At 38.6% G+C, this 17,754-nt stretch overlaps 1 protein-coding gene and 1 long non-coding RNA gene across 6 annotated transcripts in view; one reads left to right on the top strand and one right to left on the bottom strand.

The window, feature by feature from the left end:
- mybpc1 (myosin binding protein C1) overlaps positions 1-17,754 on the bottom strand; it is a 39,685-nt gene that overhangs the window by 5,242 nt on the left and 16,689 nt on the right. For 2 of the 4 annotated variants that reach the window (XM_080291842.1, XM_080291843.1), the window contains 19 exons: positions 9,880-10,046; positions 9,619-9,751; positions 7,970-8,094; positions 7,772-7,877; positions 6,597-6,763; positions 6,333-6,498; positions 6,147-6,253; positions 5,913-6,049; positions 4,609-4,768; positions 4,412-4,516; positions 4,142-4,330; positions 3,487-3,621; positions 1,941-2,108; positions 1,726-1,814; positions 1,455-1,650; positions 1,194-1,333; positions 954-1,113; positions 386-522; positions 124-310 (listed from right to left, as the gene is read on the bottom strand). In XM_080291842.1, coding sequence (XP_080147968.1) covers positions 124-310; positions 386-522; positions 954-1,113; positions 1,194-1,333; positions 1,455-1,650; positions 1,726-1,814; positions 1,941-2,108; positions 3,487-3,621; positions 4,142-4,330; positions 4,412-4,516; positions 4,609-4,768; positions 5,913-6,049; positions 6,147-6,253; positions 6,333-6,498; positions 6,597-6,763; positions 7,772-7,877; positions 7,970-8,094; positions 9,619-9,751; positions 9,880-10,046 — 2,774 coding nt within the window. Of the gene's footprint in view, positions 1-123; positions 311-385; positions 595-953; positions 1,114-1,193; positions 1,334-1,454; positions 1,651-1,725; positions 1,815-1,940; positions 2,109-3,486; positions 3,622-4,141; positions 4,331-4,411; positions 4,517-4,608; positions 4,769-5,912; positions 6,050-6,146; positions 6,254-6,332; positions 6,499-6,596; positions 6,764-7,771; positions 7,878-7,969; positions 8,095-8,356; positions 8,366-9,618; positions 9,752-9,879; positions 10,047-17,754 lie in introns of all 4 variants that reach the window. The other 2 variants (XM_026147571.2, XM_080291841.1) reach the window with 2 other exon arrangements.
- LOC145421473 (uncharacterized) lies at positions 13,462-15,774 on the top strand. Of its 2 annotated transcripts, none has more exons than XR_013902842.1 (5): positions 13,462-13,593; positions 14,036-14,071; positions 14,430-14,582; positions 14,949-15,039; positions 15,634-15,774. It is a non-coding gene; the product is annotated as an uncharacterized LOC145421473 (long non-coding RNA). The 2 variants fall into 2 exon arrangements; XR_013902841.1 differs by having other exon boundaries at positions 13,466-13,593; positions 14,008-14,071.

The raw sequence follows: 17,754 nt of genomic DNA, 5'->3' as shown, positions 1-17,754 counted from the left end.
TTAAAGATGCACATATCTTAAAAGAACATTAAAAAATACAACAAAAACATTTGGGAAACCAGACTCAGGTGAAGACAGGCACCCAAGGAGGAGGCCGGGGGTCATATCAAGGTCCACACTGACCTTTAACTTCCAGTTTGCAGTCCACTTGAGCCTCTCCTAGTTCATTGATGGCCTTGCAGGTGTACATTCCACCATCATAGGGACTGGGCTTCCTGATCTCCAGAGTGCAGACTCCTTGGCTGCTAAACATACGGTAGCGCGGATCGTCAATGATGGTTATCTTATTCTTCATCCAGATCACTTTGGGCTGCACATAGAAATAGAAACATCAGCAAAGGACTCTGCTGATAGGACCACTTTTACTTTTAGTTCTTCCACTTACCCTTGGGTTGGCACGCACGCTGCAGTTAAGAGTAGTGTTGTAGCCGGCCACGGCGAAAGTGTTGATAAGTGGCTGTGTGAACTTCGGCGCCTCCTTGAAGTCGTGGTCATTGTACTCTTGTGTTTTCATCTGCAAGCCTGTGGGGGTAAGGGTAAAGGAATGGGGTTGTACATGATACTGGCTCTGAGCGGTATCATGTGGGATATTCCCTATGTGATGAGGGAAAGACAGTATTTTTTTTTATTTATCATCAGCTGAGACTGAGACACCATTGAAGGGCCTGTCAGTCATACACCGAACCCTTGGAGTTTCACAAGTGAGGCTGTGAATCAGGCTCACTTTAGGGTGGAAAACATCACTGACAGTACCTTTCAGATAAGAGCTGTAAAAAAACCCCCAAAAAAGTAACAACAACTTTATATCGGCATGTAAGTAAAATGTGATTTCTTCCAGAGTTTCAGCTTTGGAAGCATTTTCCTCCATCTGAAATTAGAAGATTTGGTTTTTCACAGTAAATCTTTTGATCTTACTCTCACCTACACTCTCATAAACACACAGTCAGCTGTACCTTCTTTGACGATGAGGGCACTCTTTTTGGTTTGGGTGGCGGTTTCACTCAGGCCACACATATTCTCAGAGAAGATCCTGAAGAAGTACTCGTTCCCAACTACCAGTTCTGTGATGGTAATGCAGTTGCGATGGTAGTGCTCAATGCATGTGAACCATTCCTAAAAAGAGTAATGCATGTGAGCTGAAGATATAGCGTATCTAGAATGGTTTTCATTTGCAGTATGAGACCATCTTCTACCATTGTCTTTTTGTCTGCTTTTTGAATGGTGTAGCCTGTTATTGGGGCGTTCCCATTGTCCTTTGGAGGGGTCCAGACCAGAGCTACATTTCCACCCCAAACATCTTCAATATTCACACACTGAGGAGGTCCAGGTAGATCTAAAAATAGGAGAAAAAGATATATAATCTCATAATATAGACATTCCTTATAAAGCTCCACTCTGATGTCAATGAGCACTTCTATCTTTCGTATGATCTTATAGTGATTTTGCTCACTCACCTACAATCTGTATGTCAAGTATGGCTGTGTCCACATGGTTTTCAACCTGCACTGTCATGTCATACTTCCCAGAGTGGCTGCGTTCTGCTTTGCGGATGAAGATGATGCTGTCACAGTCTGTGTTACGGATGCTAACTTGTGAAGGCTCTATAGGGTTGCCATCCTTCAGCCAGGTGACCTTCGGTCGGGGTTTGCCCTGCACACAAATTGCAACATGAGCTCAGTATTCTGTTGAAGAGATGTGCAATATCAGTATAACTGGCATATTTACCATAAATGGCACCACAAGGTTGACTGTTTCTCCAACTTTGCGAGTGTAAGTCTGCTTCAAGTGCCGTGGGACGCGGATCTTGGGTGGTTCTGTGGAGCAGTTACACCAAAATGTGTGTTATAAAGGAACGTTTTATGATTTATTTTATGTCAGTATTAATTTAATTTGTTGCAGTGTTACAGCAGAACATATATAATGAACTTTAAAGAGCTCACCAACAACCTCTTTAACCAGGATAGCATGCTGCAGGGTACGTGGAGCGCTAGCTCCAGCTGCATTGACGGCTTTGACACGAACTAAAATTTTACACCCTGGACTCAGACCGGTGATGGTGTACCTGGTTTTCTCTGTCAGCTCCTTGTTGGATATTACCCAATCATTAGCTGTAAGGAAAAAAAATACAGTCATGGTGAAAAATACTATTTAAACTGGTTTCATGTCTGACTGGTTGTGCATCTATTTTGTGGGTTAGAAGAAACAAGCTAAAAACTTGAAGTGCTTAATAAAACTGGTTTTACAGATTGGTTACATGCTACAGCTGGTCTCATTTTTTTTTACTCAGCCACACTATTGTATAGTGTCCAGTGCACTATTGTAAGTCTGGTAAATTATTATGTATTTATTGTGTACTTAAAAACACTGACTGTTATTCTTCGGCTTCAGATTTCACTTTTACAATATTAATAGTATAGTTTCTTCTAAAGCTATTATATAATGGTGTTTGGAATCCTAGAGATGATTGTGCAGGAAAATCCCAGTAGATCAGCAGTTTCTGAAAAACTCAGACCAGCCAGTCAGGTACCAACAACCATCCTACCTTCAAAGTTACTTAAATCACCTTTCTTCTCCATTTTGATGCTCAGTTTAAACTTCAGCAGGTCATATTGACCATGCCTACATGCCTAAATGCATTGCATTGCTGTCCTTATGAACAATGCTGGGCATCCTCTGCACAAGGTTGTAAACAATCAGAGGAGCCTATTCAGCGACAGGTTGCTGTCAAAAAGTCAAAAAGCAATAGATTTAAAAACTCCTCTGTCCCACACGCCATCAGACTGTTTAACTCCTCACTGGAGGGGAGGCGGAGGGGAAACAGGAGGACAAAGGAGGGCGGGAACAACTGAGCTGTAGTGCTTTGTTACACTGTGCAATATTTGCAATATTTGTTTTTTTCTTATATTCGCCTGTGCAATAATCACTGTGCAATATGCTCACTCAAATGTGCAATCCTATTTATCCATATTGTATATTCTGTATTTATATATTTGTATATGTGTATATATGGTGTATTTATGCTTATATCCTTACTCTCATTCCCCTTATTGCACCTGTAACATGCAGGAACCCACCCGAGGGATTAATAAAGATTAATCTAATCTAATCTAATCTAATCTAATCTAATCTAATCTAATCTAATTATGTGATTGGCTGATTAGATATTCTAGTGCAGGAATAATTATACCTAATGAAGTGGCCGAGTATGCATACACAGTGACTTGGGATTTATTCTTTCTTTATATTTTCTGTATGTCTATGTATGGACTCTCACAATACTGCATTCAGTATTTTTGTGCTGTTTTGCAGTCAGTCTGATCCTAAATCTCTGATTCTGTCAGAATCACAATACCAGCTGGATTTGGTTGCAGTTTAAACCCCTTTGTGTATGTATGCACATATGACATTTGCTTTTGTACAATTTGTGCAATAAATTGTAGGGCCTTACTATCATGTAGTTCGTTAGTCAAGTGAAATCTAACTCACTTCCTTCTACGCAATACTCCACTAAGTATCCGTCCAGCCCAGCAGCTCCAATGGTTTCAGGTGGACGCCACTTTACCGTCACAGTGGTGTCAGTAACGTCATCCACGACCAGCATGGTGGGTTCACTGGTAACAGCTGTGTTGAGATAAATGTTTTCGTCACTCGGGTTTAAACAGCGAATGTGAACAAGATGAGAAAACATCCATTTTGGCAAGTCATAAACACGTGACCAAGGCGCCTCTCACTTTAGCTGGTATGCCATCAGTCTCCCTGTCAGATCCCATTAGCCCCTGCTCTTGCTATCTATTCTTGTATTCTGAATCACATTTAACTCCTGCTGAACCCTCTGACAGACCTGATCTCCTAAACCTCTAATCCACAGATGATTTGGCAGCCATTATAAAGACATATTTAATATCCTCTAAAGCTCTTGCGTGTCCAGTGGAGGTCACAGCCAAAATGCTTGGGATAGTGGGTATGAGGGGGAACAGCTGTGTCACTGGGGTACCAAGGGCAGATCAGACACGTACTATCACAGGACTTTTGCCCATTATAATAAAGCCTTATGTGAGACTGTATTATTCTTCCTTAAATAGAATTTTTGCAGATCATAGGTCATAGGTTTATGGTACTAAGAAATGTTTGGGGGACTCACCGAGAGGAGTAAAGGCTTTGGAAGGTTCACTGGGTTTGGACACACCGATGGCGTTGACTGCAAAGATCCGCACTTCATACGGCACTCCTTCAATCATCTTCTTGGGTTCAAATGTAGTCTCCTTGATCAGGTCAAAGTTCAGTCTCATCCATCTGGAGCTCTGCTTCTTTTTTCTCTCAATGTAATAGCCTTTAGAGGGCAGCCAGAAAGTGTTATGTAACACCAACATATGCATGTAAAGCTTGGTAACAAGTGTGCTGCAAGGTTTACCTAAGATTGGCGAGCCTCCATCATACTTTGGAGGTTCCCATGTCATAGAACACCAATCACCACCCACCACTGGGACCAAGGGAGCTTCAGGAGGGTCGGGGATGTCTGAAGACAACACATGATTCAAAAATGATTCAAAAAGCAAGTTAAGAATTGTGTATTTTATATTTTGTTTGAAAGGTGCTGCACTGTCTTACCAACAACCTTGATTTTGACACTAGCTGTGGCTTCACCAGCCTCGTTCTGCAGAACTATCTTGTAGTTTCCTGTGTCCTCCCGCTCAGTGACCTCAATTGTCAGACTCGTGTGGTCGCTGTATGTCTCAGCGTGGACGCGGTGACCTGACTCGAGAATCACCTGAGGTAAAAGAGATTAAAGGCAAAAGACACAGAAGACCTCGTGAGTACCATATGAGGACATAAAAACAGATTTTTTGTCACAAATTAGTCTTTCTATGAAAAAAAAATATTTACATTATAACTCTAAATGTGATATTCACTGACATGGTACTAACTAGCTACCAAGCAGGTTACAACAAACGTTAAAAGTTCAATCACAAGAAGGTGAAAATAAGACGGTAACCTGCTTGCAGCTAGAAAAAATCTAGCTGCAAAATCGGTGGTTGGACTGAATTTTTTCACATTTAGTGACAGATTGCAAAGAGCTGCAGTGACTGCTTTCACAAAGGTCAATTCTGGGAGGCAACCTGTCTCCAAATAATTACAGTCCAGCAAAATCAGCAATCGTGCTTGGAGAGATTAGAGGTGTGTAAATAACCAAAATAAACCAAAATTATAAATGCGGAGAGATTGACAGCACTTTGCAATCAGTCTGACTCAGTCTGCACCAATGACTCAGAGTGTCTTTGTAATAGGGGACTTGACTCAGCTGGCTGCCTTCTGGTTGTATTTCTATATAAAAGCAATGTTATCGAGTACCTCTGTCATTTGGCAGTTACATTTCTGTCCTGCAGCAACTACGTCACTATTTGTGGAGGTATTTCTGTTTCAGATCTCTGAGGTTCTGGCTGAACTATGAATGTAAATAGTTAATGTGAATTTCTGCAGACAGCAAGAGATCTGAAGTTTTTTCATCACTGTTAATCTGTGTATGACCATAAATGGATTGCATATAATTGCCAAGCTGACCCCATTCAATCGCAACCTGATAGCAGACTGACTATCAAGATTGCAAGTTCATTGCACATGGTGACAATAATTTGTCATGCCTCAGTGTCCAGTGGCAGTTTTGCCTAGTGTTGCTCCAGGCTAACAGGCAAAGTGTCCACTAGAGTGTCAGTTCTGACCAAATAACAAAAGGGTGATATCTGAATATAATGAATGAAACAAATTAATATAGTCATGAGTAATATAGCCCATTTTTAATGATTCAAAGTGCATAAACAATACGGTTATTACAGACAGAGCAGTTTTGAGTTGGGCTAAGGCGCTGTTGTTTTTTGTGTTAGTAGTGGGGTGAGTACAGAATCAAAGGTTCTCACCCTTTCACCCTTCATCCACACCACTCTGGGTGCTGGTTCTCCACTGATTGGGATTTCTAAGCGGAGTTTATTTCCTGCCACGACAGTTACAGTGTTGTCTGGGAAGTTCAAGCTGTCCAAGAGTACCCTCGGAGGGTCTGCAGAAAATCAAACGAGGTCATTAGAAAGAGAGAAAGCATAAAGAACAATAAGGAGAAAAAAAAGCTCTTGTCCAGTGAAGCTTCGTTTTTGTACCAATGATGTGGATTTTGGCAGAAAGGCTCTGTGAATACCCCTCAGGTACAAAAGTGTAATCTCCTGCATCGTGAAGGGAGCTGGCTGCAATTTCAAGTCGGTGGACTCTGAAAAAACAGAAATGTGTGAGACAAACGTTTAATAAAAACAGCTTTGATTGAATAGAGTTCCATAGCAAGGTCATACTTATTTCTGTGTATGATGTTGAGGCGATCGCTAGGTTGGATCAGCTGTCCGTTCCTGTACCAGCGGCCTGGGACATTTCCTGGGTAAATCTCACAGTGCAACTTGATGGGCTGACCCAGCAACACCGTCATGTCCTGCAGGTCCTGGTACACCTTCAGTGGTTTCACTAAATAAAGTATAGAGGAAGGCCAGGATATAAGCTGTTTCTTTAAGAAAGCATGCAACCAGTAGTAAGAATTTAAATACAGAGAAGATGCTTCATACAGTCAACTTGTATATGAGCCTCAGAGGTGCCACCAGAGGCCATGATGGAGTATGTCCCAGTATCGTCTCGTGAGGCGTCATCAATCACCAAAAAGTGTTTAGTTCCCTCACACTTAACTCGATATCTCGATCGCACCCCTGTTGGAACCTCAACACCATTCTTCAACCTGAAAGAGCATTTGAAATGGTCACACACCGACAAATAAGCAGTGAACAATTTACAAGTGCTGAACATGATGGTGAAGATTTGATCACTTGATGTTTCCTGAAACACTGGATGAGAAAAAGAGGCAACTTCTGAAGGAGCTATTAGATTTTAGCACATCCCAAAGATTCTGAGTGGGGTTAGGGTCTGTCTTATGTCTCGTGTTCTCCGAACCACTCTTTCACAATCTGAGCCTGAGTTCTCTTTACATCGCACAAGTGGAAATGCTCTTACTTTCACAATTAAAAGGAGCTGTGAGTGCTACAGTTGATGGATTACACCGCACACTTATATAATCTCTGATCATGATCATTTAATATCTTTTTCATGACTGCATTCCTTCCACAGAGAGGATTCCTTCCGGGTTTTAATAATGGTTGGACAGTTCTTCACACAGTTTTAGTAGTTTTATTCATTTCCATAGAGGTTTTCTTTTCTTGGTGCGGGGCAATAACCCGACACTTCTGAAATGGAAATTACTCACTGGATCAGCTGCCCTTCCTGACACACTCCCAGAGGGATTTGTGTCTTCCTCCAGGACTGAAACAGGCATCTCTTGTTTGTTAGGCAAAACCACCACATTAGGGAACCACTTACTCAATGCATTAGTAAGTGTTACCGTAAATAACACGTTGCTAGCCAAGGCCGATTTATGACTGCAGTAATTATCTCTTCTAATAAAATAATAGTTATGCCAGCTAAGTTAAGTCAGGCGGTGACTTTGTTTTGGCCAGACAGTATATCGTGTCTGATTACTGAGCTCTTTCAAATGTCTATTTTTTGTAATACAAACACTTTTTTAGGTTGAAATCATATTTTACCATACACATAGTTTGAGTAACAAAGCAAACCTTAAGGAGCTTTTAGTTTGAACTTTTTAATGATTTTCTTGTTTGTTTATAGCACAAGTCGCATTCATGTGTTATTATGTTAGTCATAGCATGTTTAAATCCTTCATTTTCAGTCTTACCATTTGACTTGAGCACCTTCCTCTGAAACTTCACACTCTAGCTCAATCCTCTCGTTCACTGTGGTCTTCACAGGCTCAATACCTTTAACTATCTTAACTGGTAACTCTGTTGGACAAGAGGGAAGAAAACTAAATGATTGGCTCCTTAAGCCAACAATTCTTAGTGGCTGTTTTAAAAAGATCAATTAATCACGTTACCTTTGACAAAAAGCTCTGTGCTACATTTCTCATCTCCTGCGACAACCGAATAGGCTGCGTCATCATTGGCGGAGCAGTTGTTGATGACCATAATCCTTTGTGTGCCCTTATGCTCAAAAATATACCTAAACAGGAAGAACGTTAATTAGGTCGCTCATCATACAGTGGTCCCAAGATAGGAATGCATATGATTTCAAATTGGTGATTACAGAGAATAAACACTATTAGGAAAATCAAATGTACAGTAGCTGCAAAATTTAATTGTGATCTTTCAGTCAACATGCTTTAAAAATGCTGCACACAGCCAGAAGTGAAAATACATACAGAAAGGTGAGGCTCACAACAAAACTGTGACATGGAGAAGGGAGAGTGGATGAATGGACTTACTTCCTTTGACTTAAGGTCACCAGTGGAGCCAGAATGGGGCCGGAGCACAGGAAGTGCAGAGCAAGTGATTATGGTAGACAGGAAGGAGCACCATGATATGACAGACAAACAACAAACACAAAGAAACATCATGCCTGGAGGGGTACAGCAACAATGTTACAAGAAAGAGGAGCAAATGGGAGAAAGTCTTTAGAGAAGGGAGACCTGGAGACCAAACCCAGAAAACAGCAATATCCTCCCAGATGGCTTTAACGCTGGATGACTTTGAACAGAATTAGCTTAATACTGCTTATCTATAGAGAATCTATAATCTCAAGAGGCCTTGTCTTTTGAATAAAAATATGCATGTCTTTATCCAGTTACATGCCATTTTTAGGCTGATATCATGAAATAAAAGAAAAATTCAGCCTCTTCTTCTGTCTCTTTACTGTGCTTTGAAATCAAACAAAAATATCTAGTGTGGCAAAAACATTGCTCTGACTCTGCTGTTAATGCGCTGTTGCGAGATACGTTATATGATATAGCCTGTTAAAAGAATGAAACCAGTACAAACATATTTTTGTGCACTGGAGGAATCTGAAAAAACTCCTCTATCCTTTCAAAAACATTATAGTTGGAAAAACAAATCTATTCAGCCCTAATATGAAGAATCTTGTCGAAAAAGATGATTTTTGGTAATACTTTGTGATCCAGTATCTATTAAAACTGTTCCAAAGCCAGACTTTGTTAAAGACCTGTGAAGGAGGTACCACATTTTTCCTGTATAGAGGAGGACATATACAGCAATTAATGGCAGTTACAGACAGCATATGAAATCATACTCTACATGTACACCCAAATGTAGCTCTGAATTCTTAAAAATGCTAACATGTTTGTTTGATATTCAAGCCACATTAGAGTTGAGACTGTTACAGTGTGCTGGAGGTCAGCTGGCAATGGTTCACAGTGCAGTGGACTAAACTGGCTGCAGATATGTTGCATTGTTATATTTCAAGATGTCTTACTATGCCACTGTTGACTGTTGATTTGTTTCTTTTGGGGGTATTTGTACCAGTGTTTGTGTGGAGTAATGTGCAATGAAACATGTGAACCATTGTGCTTTAGGCTGGTGACAGAATGAAAACATTTACCAGAGGACTGGTAAAGGAAGGAATTGTCACAAATAAAGTGCATTTCTTAATACATAAAATGCACTTTATTTGCGCAGTGCTGAACCCAAGAAGACAAAGAACTGATCAATAAGGGAAAAGGTCGTTACATACTTGGGCGAGGGCCTGATTTCCTGTCCATTCTTGTACCACTTCAGTTCAATTGTCGGGTCAGCCAGGTCCACCACTAAGCGGATCTTTCCACCTTTATCCACCTGATATGCAGGGTCCAGCTTCTTTGCAAAAGCTTTGAAAAGACAAAACTAAAGTCACAGCAGGATAAAAAAAACAAAAAAACAAAAACCACCACAAAGACCTTAATGTCTGAAAAGAGATAAATATTAATATGCATCAGCTGAGCACTGATTTATCTACCTTCCAGCTTCTTCTCCTCTTTAGGCATCTTTTTCAGCCTCTTCAGCAGACCCCTCAGGTCTGTGATGCCGTACATAAAGGCAATCTTTTCATACTGATCTGGCCGGGCGTTCTTCAGGATCTCCCACACATCCACCTCTGGAGTGTCATCCTGCTGTTTGTGCTCCCTAGCGGTGCCGAATATGAAGGAACGATGTGAGGGCAGGATTTATTGGCTGGTGTTTGCAACGTGTCCTGAGGAATCACTCAATGACCTCATACTGATGTAGTCAGGAGATTTAATTAAATATAGCAGTCACTGTGAGGTTTTCCTCCTGTTTCTGGTTTAAGCATGCTACAGTATTTCTCTGCAGAGCATTCTTCAGGACATGTCACACAAAAGGATGGGCATGGTGAGCTGTCTAGTTGTGTGCTCACATTGGCTCTGAAGTTACTTGTTAACAGGGTAGCAGCGCAGTTAATACAAAACAGTGGTGCTCTTTAACTTGTGGAAGGTCTGTGTGTTTTTCATGTGTCTAACCATTTTAGAATTAATCAAGACAGAACCTTGAAACACAAATACAGATCACAGATAACTACAACTACAGATAACCATCTGGATCATAATAATAATCCTAATATCAGGGTGGCCTGCCTTAAGAGCTGGGACACAGACCAGTAGCTCCAACACTCCTGGCTTGAGCCTAGCTGGGAGCCTCTGTTGCACGTCTCTTTCTCTTGTTTTAGTTATACCCAGCTTATATATTTGTCTTCATTTTTTTCATCTATACATTGTTTTATTTGGCCAGTTTGGGGGGTAGAAGCAATGGTGATGTCTGCTTTCTTTTGAATATAGTTCTCAAACCACTAAAAGCTGTGCAACATCTGTTTATAGCAATTGTGACACAGAAAACCACAAACCTAGTTGTGAGCAATTTAATGCAGAGACTTTTTTCTTTCTACTGTCTGCATCTGCAGACAAAAGGCTAAACAGGATTGTAGCTCAGCTGGACGGAACTCCATTGTCTTTTATATTATATCATCAAAAAGCCTTTTGTCGATGGACACTTTCTCCTGCAAAGGGATTTGGTTGAATTGTTCCTGGATGAAACAGTGTTATTTGTTTCTGCGTCTCTAGTAATTTTCTGCAGTCATTAAATCATCATTAGATCACTAATTTTAATGACTGAGGGTTGTTTCATGGTGCAAAAAACAGATATTTACATATTGTAGTTGTCAGTTAATTACATTAATATTCAGGTACATTATTTTATACCTAAGCTAGCTAAGACTTGAAAAGAGCTCCTTGTTGCGAGCCAGCTTGCCCCCAAAGGTTTTAACTGTCTTGAATAAAATGCAAATAAAAAACTAATAAGGCTTTCTAACTTGCTTTCATAGTTTATAGCATGCTTTGAAGGATGAAGATGAACAATTAAATAAGGATTAAAGAGGAGGCTTCTTTAAACAGTAAGGGGAGGAGTTCTTTTTATCAGGGTTAAAACACAAGAACAGTTATAGATCAATCAGGTGGAAGGGTTTTTTTTTCTTTGAGAGATGCTAGCTTATTGAATGCTTAACAGCTTTGTGCGATTTGTCTATATGAAGGATGCATGCATTTAAGGGAAACCTGCAACAAAGATTGTCATATAGCTCTTGACATGGCCCATCCCTTTGTTTGCTGGTCGGTTGGTTTAATCACATCACAGATGCTCCGACAATGTTAGACGATGGCAGAAGGAGTGTTAGAGTTACGGGATTAAGGTTAATAAACATGTCGTCCTGGACATGAGTGTATTTATTAGTTTTAAATAGTGAACATTCAATAAGCCTTGTCTTTCATTGACATTTTTCCCAAATGTCTGAAAGCTTGGGGCTGAATTGAGTAAAATACTATCATATTCTCTACATGTGTTTCTCATTCGTTTATTTTCAAGCAATTATGAAGACGCTGAAATAAACACAGTGGTGCTTGCCTTATATTTCTAGACTGAAATAAACGACAATGTAGTGATAACACTATTTTACAGCATCATTTCTCCATGGCCCACTTGCACTTCATTAATGATCCAAAATGGCACTCTTTGCCTCATAAAGATGTGACTTGATTTCACAGCTTGATGAAGACAAGTCACCTCAGTGTCAATGCTGCAAGACGCATTTCCATCATTGCTGAGTGCTGGTGGGGCATTTAGGAATGTTGCCTTCAAATGAAGTGTTACCGTACTACAGGAGGCCAACACTCTTGCTCGTCCAATACCTAGAGCTACGTTTCATGCTGGGGACTCTACAGGATTACAGTACTCACCCGCAGTAAGGTCTAATCATTTTAATACCTATGGTTTTCGTTCTACTAACCTCTGATTTCTGAATGTATAGGGGAGAAGAAGAGACAAGCCCAAAATAAATATATAATTTTGTCAGTGAGCAGGGTCACTGACTAGGTCTTGTACTCACACGCTGCAATGTATTTCAAAAATGCATCATGGTGTTTATTTTGAACCACTGGAGTAGCTTTTGCTATTGCACAGAGGTTTTCAAGCTGTAAGGCACACCTCCCACTGGAGAAGGTGCACTTTGGCACCAGGTTACTGTGACTAAATTACTGTGTTATAGTTTCCACATATGCTTGGGTACAAGTGACCAAACTTTTGTGTATGCAGTGCTCTGTGAGAACCTCTGTAAACCATTCTCTAATGTCGACTAAACATCTACGTTGGTTTTTGATGACCAAGATAATAGATAACTAAAGTAAGATAACTAAATAATAATAATAATAATAATGAAAAAGACATTTTAATGGATTAAAAGCTCTTGTTTTGAATGGCAAATAGTTCTGTAAATCTGGAAAGTTAACTCCAATAACATGCTTTACTTTTTCAGAGAGATATAAGAAAGGTCTGATAGTAAATTTTAAAATGTCCAATGTAGGAGAAACATCTGTCATTTATTGATTTACGGTGCTTAACAAACTTATTAGGCCACCATCCAGCACAAGGTTTATGTGATGGCTGCCTTAAATTAACAGTATTGGTATTTACCATATGTATTTGTTATGGGTCTGTAATGGTCAATCCACTAATATATGCAAACTCTTAATTTGAAATATTTTTAATACTGATATATGACTATTATTTGTATCCATCATTTTCCAAATTTGCAGTTTTATATATATGGCAATAAGCAAATAAATATATATTAAAACACAATATTATTTGTCATTAAGATGCCAAAGTACAGTTAAATTTACATGCATTTCTGAACATAAAATTAATTTTGAACATTAATTTCTGAAGTCCAGCTCGAATTTGGGTAGAAAAATATAAATTCCTAGTTAAAAGTTTTTTTATTTGTCTAAAAAAATAATAACATAATTTTACATTTTAAAAGAATTTTTGAAAGAATTCTAAAATATTTGTGGTCTTTGTGGCCTTTTTAAAGGACTCTACACTGAAAAAAAGGGACTGGCCATCTCTTGGATTTATGTAAGCATCTTGCATGCATTTAACACAATTGCCTCATGTTTTAAAGTTAAATGTAACTATATAGTGTAAAAACTACATGATATGCAGAAAGGGTGTATTAAATTGTTCATATCATGTTCAGGTGACGTAAGTCAATAAGATAGCAACGTTAAATCTCGTGAAACCACGCGTGATTTCATCTCGCGGGCTTTGGATCGTGGTTTAAAAAAGGCATCCATCTCAGTCAAGTCGAGCAGCCAACTCTACGTTTTTGGTATGTCTTGATTTTTTGAATTCATTTTTACCATAATTCAGCCAAATGTAGTTAAACGTCTAGAGTGTCGCCATGTAACATGCTAAAAAAGAGCCGTTAGCTTATTTGCTGTTTTATCTGTTGTCAAAGAATTGGCGCTTTTTCATTTGAATTTGTCTTTGGCACAAGAGCCGTAATATCACATTAAACCTAATTACGAGGCACTCATAACATAATTTGGTTTTCTGTGTGAATAGATTTGTCAACTGACTCTTCAGTTACATTGTGTATTTACTGCACCGTGGTGTTAGTGAGATTTTGGACATTGAACAGCTTGAGCTAATATCATCAGCGGCATTATGCTAGCTTACATCCCTACCCCTCCTGCCCTCACCTGCTGTCCTTTTGTTTTTGTTTTTTTTGCTGCACATTGAGAGATGACCTCTATTCTGCATTTCACCAGGAGTCAGCTGATGGATTGTGGGTTCAAGGTGTTATGGTAAGAAAGTATATTCTATTTTCGTTTCTGTAACTTAATTATAATAGGTTTTTTATAATTATTAGGTGCATGCATACTCACCCTATTAATACAACTGAGAGATCCAAAATCTGCCATAGGTTTAACTTATACCTGTATGTATTGCCAGAAAGATGATTACTGGACTCACATTAATGCACACTTGAACTGAAATGAGGTTGTAACTTGTGGGTTGTTGGGTTGCAAATCAGAAACAAACATCTTTGGATTTTTTTTAATCCCATAAGATCTGGAAACACAGTTTTTATTCAACAAAACATTACTGATTAACCAAGCACAGTGCCTGCTGTTATTTCAAAATAATTTTATGTCATTTCAGATAAAATGCAGCATTCCAGTGCATCCCAACCATGCCTTTACAGTCAAGGTTTCTGACGGAGCTGAGTTTCTCTCTGACAGTCTGCTGAAAGTGTTTGCAAAGTGATCGGGGGAACAGGGCACAAAGCTAAAGGATGTAGCTGCCATAATGACAGTAAGAACTTTAAAATTCTTTAACTACAAAGTGTATATGTATTGCATTAGGTCAGTAAAAGATTTTTATGCTACATCCATTGAAACAGTCAACTATTACCTGTGAGTAATGATTCCACTAAAAGGATGCCATAATTTTCGTCATGCATTTACTGGCCCACTGAGAAAAAATTATCTTTTTTTAAAAATAAATGTTCTGGAAACTATATATCCATAAAGTTGATGTCAAACAGGAACTTTTGATATTGCTTTGTAGATGCTGGTGTTGCATGTTGACTGGTTTAAAAAGTCAAGAGTTTTTGTCTGGGATCATTTTCTTCTGTGCTACTGAAAAGTTCACAAATCTCTGTTTTCTTTGTTATAATAGTCAAGGATGACATTAATGCTCGGAGTCCCTCATCAAAGTGCTCCGCATCTGTGTGAAAGACAATTGCAACATCTTGGTGCAGGAGTTCATGGTGAGTGTTTTATGAGTAGATTGTGGCTTTGCAACATTTAAAAATGCATTTAGTTATCCACTTGATCCTCATTGGACTGGTTAGGACCAGTAGTCCTCTTTAATAATTTGAAGTTCACATGAGGCCTAGTAGTGAACTCGGCCGCCGGCCCTTGAGGCCCCATCCCCACCCCTGTATTAGGGGTCACATCAGTGTGAAAAAACTTTAAATTTGTCATTCTAATGAACAAAGGAAAATCCCACCAATATTTATATTAGCTTTTGTTTGAAAAAATGACCAACTGACCAACAGCTAACCAAATTGTGGGGCTGAAAGTCTAAATTCTAACATCTTCTGAGTGACATAACCTGGATTTCTGATGGGCCGGTGTCTTTCTAACAAAAACTAATGTAAAGCATTTGAAATTATTATGTTTTTCACCCTCTCTTAGAAACTCTGTTAGACCATGAATGGCAGCATGGCAGGCCACTCTTTGGCTATAGCTATTTACTATGTTGCTTGCATTGGTTTAAATTACTCTAACATTAGAACTGGTAGATTCAAAAGAGATGAGTTTAAAAAGGAATCTTAAAGAAATGTTTTGTGTTTAACCAGGACTTGACTGAGGCCACTGCACAGATTGAGAAAACCACAATGAACATCTGTCTCCAGAGGATGCGGCAGGCAATGACTTTTCTGATGTTGTTCTTCAAGATCTGGATAACGTGACCTTTGCAGTAGCCATGCTGTTTGGACCTTTTTTATTCCTTCAACATGAGTTACCCATCACAACTCTGCTACACTTTTGAGGTGATTCAATGGGTGGTAATGGAGTTGGATGCAACTCAGCTCTCAAGAAAAGCTCACAACTAAGACAAAACTGCTCCTGCAACGAAGCTCACTGTTATGCATGTGAGGTGACCAGCTCTAGGTGAGAGGACATTTAAATCTCACACTTGTTCTGCTGCATTTTTGAAGCTCAATTCCAGGAACGGATCGCAGGGTTCATTTTTATATACTCTGCAACTGCCATGAGGACGAGCCGTTTTTTGTTGTTTGTTTTTCCTTTTGCTCTGTACAAGTTCTGTTTGTCTGTTTGGCAGCATTTTTAAATTTCTCTTTGTATTTTTTCTTTCTTTTACTAGTGAAGAGATGTAGCGTGAACAGTTATACAGTCTAAATATCCCATATGGGTCGTGTGAAATGGTATTTTCAGTTTCATTCAGTTGAAGTAAAGAACGTTGAATATTTTTAAGTGTGCTGTTTTGAACCAACATGTCACAGTATGATCAGTGCTGTAATTTTTGACAGTCACTGTATCAATGTTATTTTTGCGTCTCTTGAATAAAGGTTTTGACCTGCAAGTGCTAATTTCTTTAGTTATTGGGGTAAAATGGGTAGTGTTAATAGGAAGGTGTTTGCCAATTCAGTAACCTAATTTAATGTTAATGGAAACTAACATTACCTCAAATTGTTTAGTCATAATTGTTGTTTAACTGAATCTTGACGTTAGAGGCCTTAAATAGAATGTTTTGTATTGTTCTTTCCCAACATTTTTCAAAAGAAACAGTCCAATTTCTTTGCTGTGATTGATTCCAGAGAACACGGAAGAACTGACATTATTTAACTGTTGATTTATATAGATTCAGTAGAGGAGTAATGTCAGTTTAATTCTTTACCTACTGTCAATGCAGTGAAATTAGACATTTTGTTTTGAAAGGTTACTGGTGGATGCCAGCAACCATCTTGGAAGAGAACAATACAATCTGTTATAAGGCCTCCATTTGAAAATTGTGTATTTGATACTAGAATATAATAGCAAAATGTAATTTGAAGATAACATGTAGTATTTAAGTGACCAAGTAGTATTGGGTAAAAGTTATTGAATCGTGTTGGGATAACGTGAGAAAATTGTGAAGGATTAAAATATTCCAAGAGCTCAAATTACTTCATCAAAACATGTTTAAGTCACATTTTATCAACACAAATTGCACAAGTTTATTGAACATGAATAAATTGTGTTAATTTAACTCAATTGTTTAAGTTGCTGCCAAAGCAAAACATCTGTGTGCAACAAATGTCCACCATTGAATTAAGTAAATCCAACAACATATTTTTTTCAGTGTATGTAGCTATCTCATCCATTTAAATATGTTTGCATTTTAGCATTTTTAGCATTTTACTGCAATTTACTGATAAAGAAATGTTTTGCTCACTGGTTAAATCTTACTAATTGTGTTAATAAAATAAAAAGTTATGCTTCAGTTCTTTTAGTTAAATTCTTAATTAATTTGTTTGTATGTTGATTAGCTTCCATACAGTCTACAGACACACTTTGGTGAATAAACTTGCTACTGTTGGCTAAAAACTTAGCTAACTAAGCTAATCTTTCCGACCAAATATGATAATTTTTAGGTGCAAAAAGCAAGACCACAAGGTTCATGATGCTAAACGGACAGTAACGATGTCCATCTTTTATTACATGTTATACAATATTGAAAATATTGTAGTGTTTTAGTATGAAGATGAAAAGTGGGGACAGCTAAATTTGTCTAGGAGAGGGGCCCGCGGACTTTGAAAACCCCTGTTATAGCTTCTTTGATGATCTGAAGAAATGTGCTTTCCACTCATACAGTAACTGTGTACAAATTAAATTTACAAACGATGTGAAAGAAGAAGAGAAAAAAAGTAGATCCAGAAAAGGGGCCTAAAAAATACTAAAAAGAACAAAATCCA

Source organism: Astatotilapia calliptera, chromosome 17, assembly GCF_964374335.1.
Source record: "Astatotilapia calliptera chromosome 17, fAstCal68.1, whole genome shotgun sequence".
NCBI classification, from domain to species: Eukaryota; Metazoa; Chordata; class Actinopteri; order Cichliformes; family Cichlidae; genus Astatotilapia; species Astatotilapia calliptera.
This window is presented reverse-complemented; position numbering and strand designations above follow the sequence as displayed.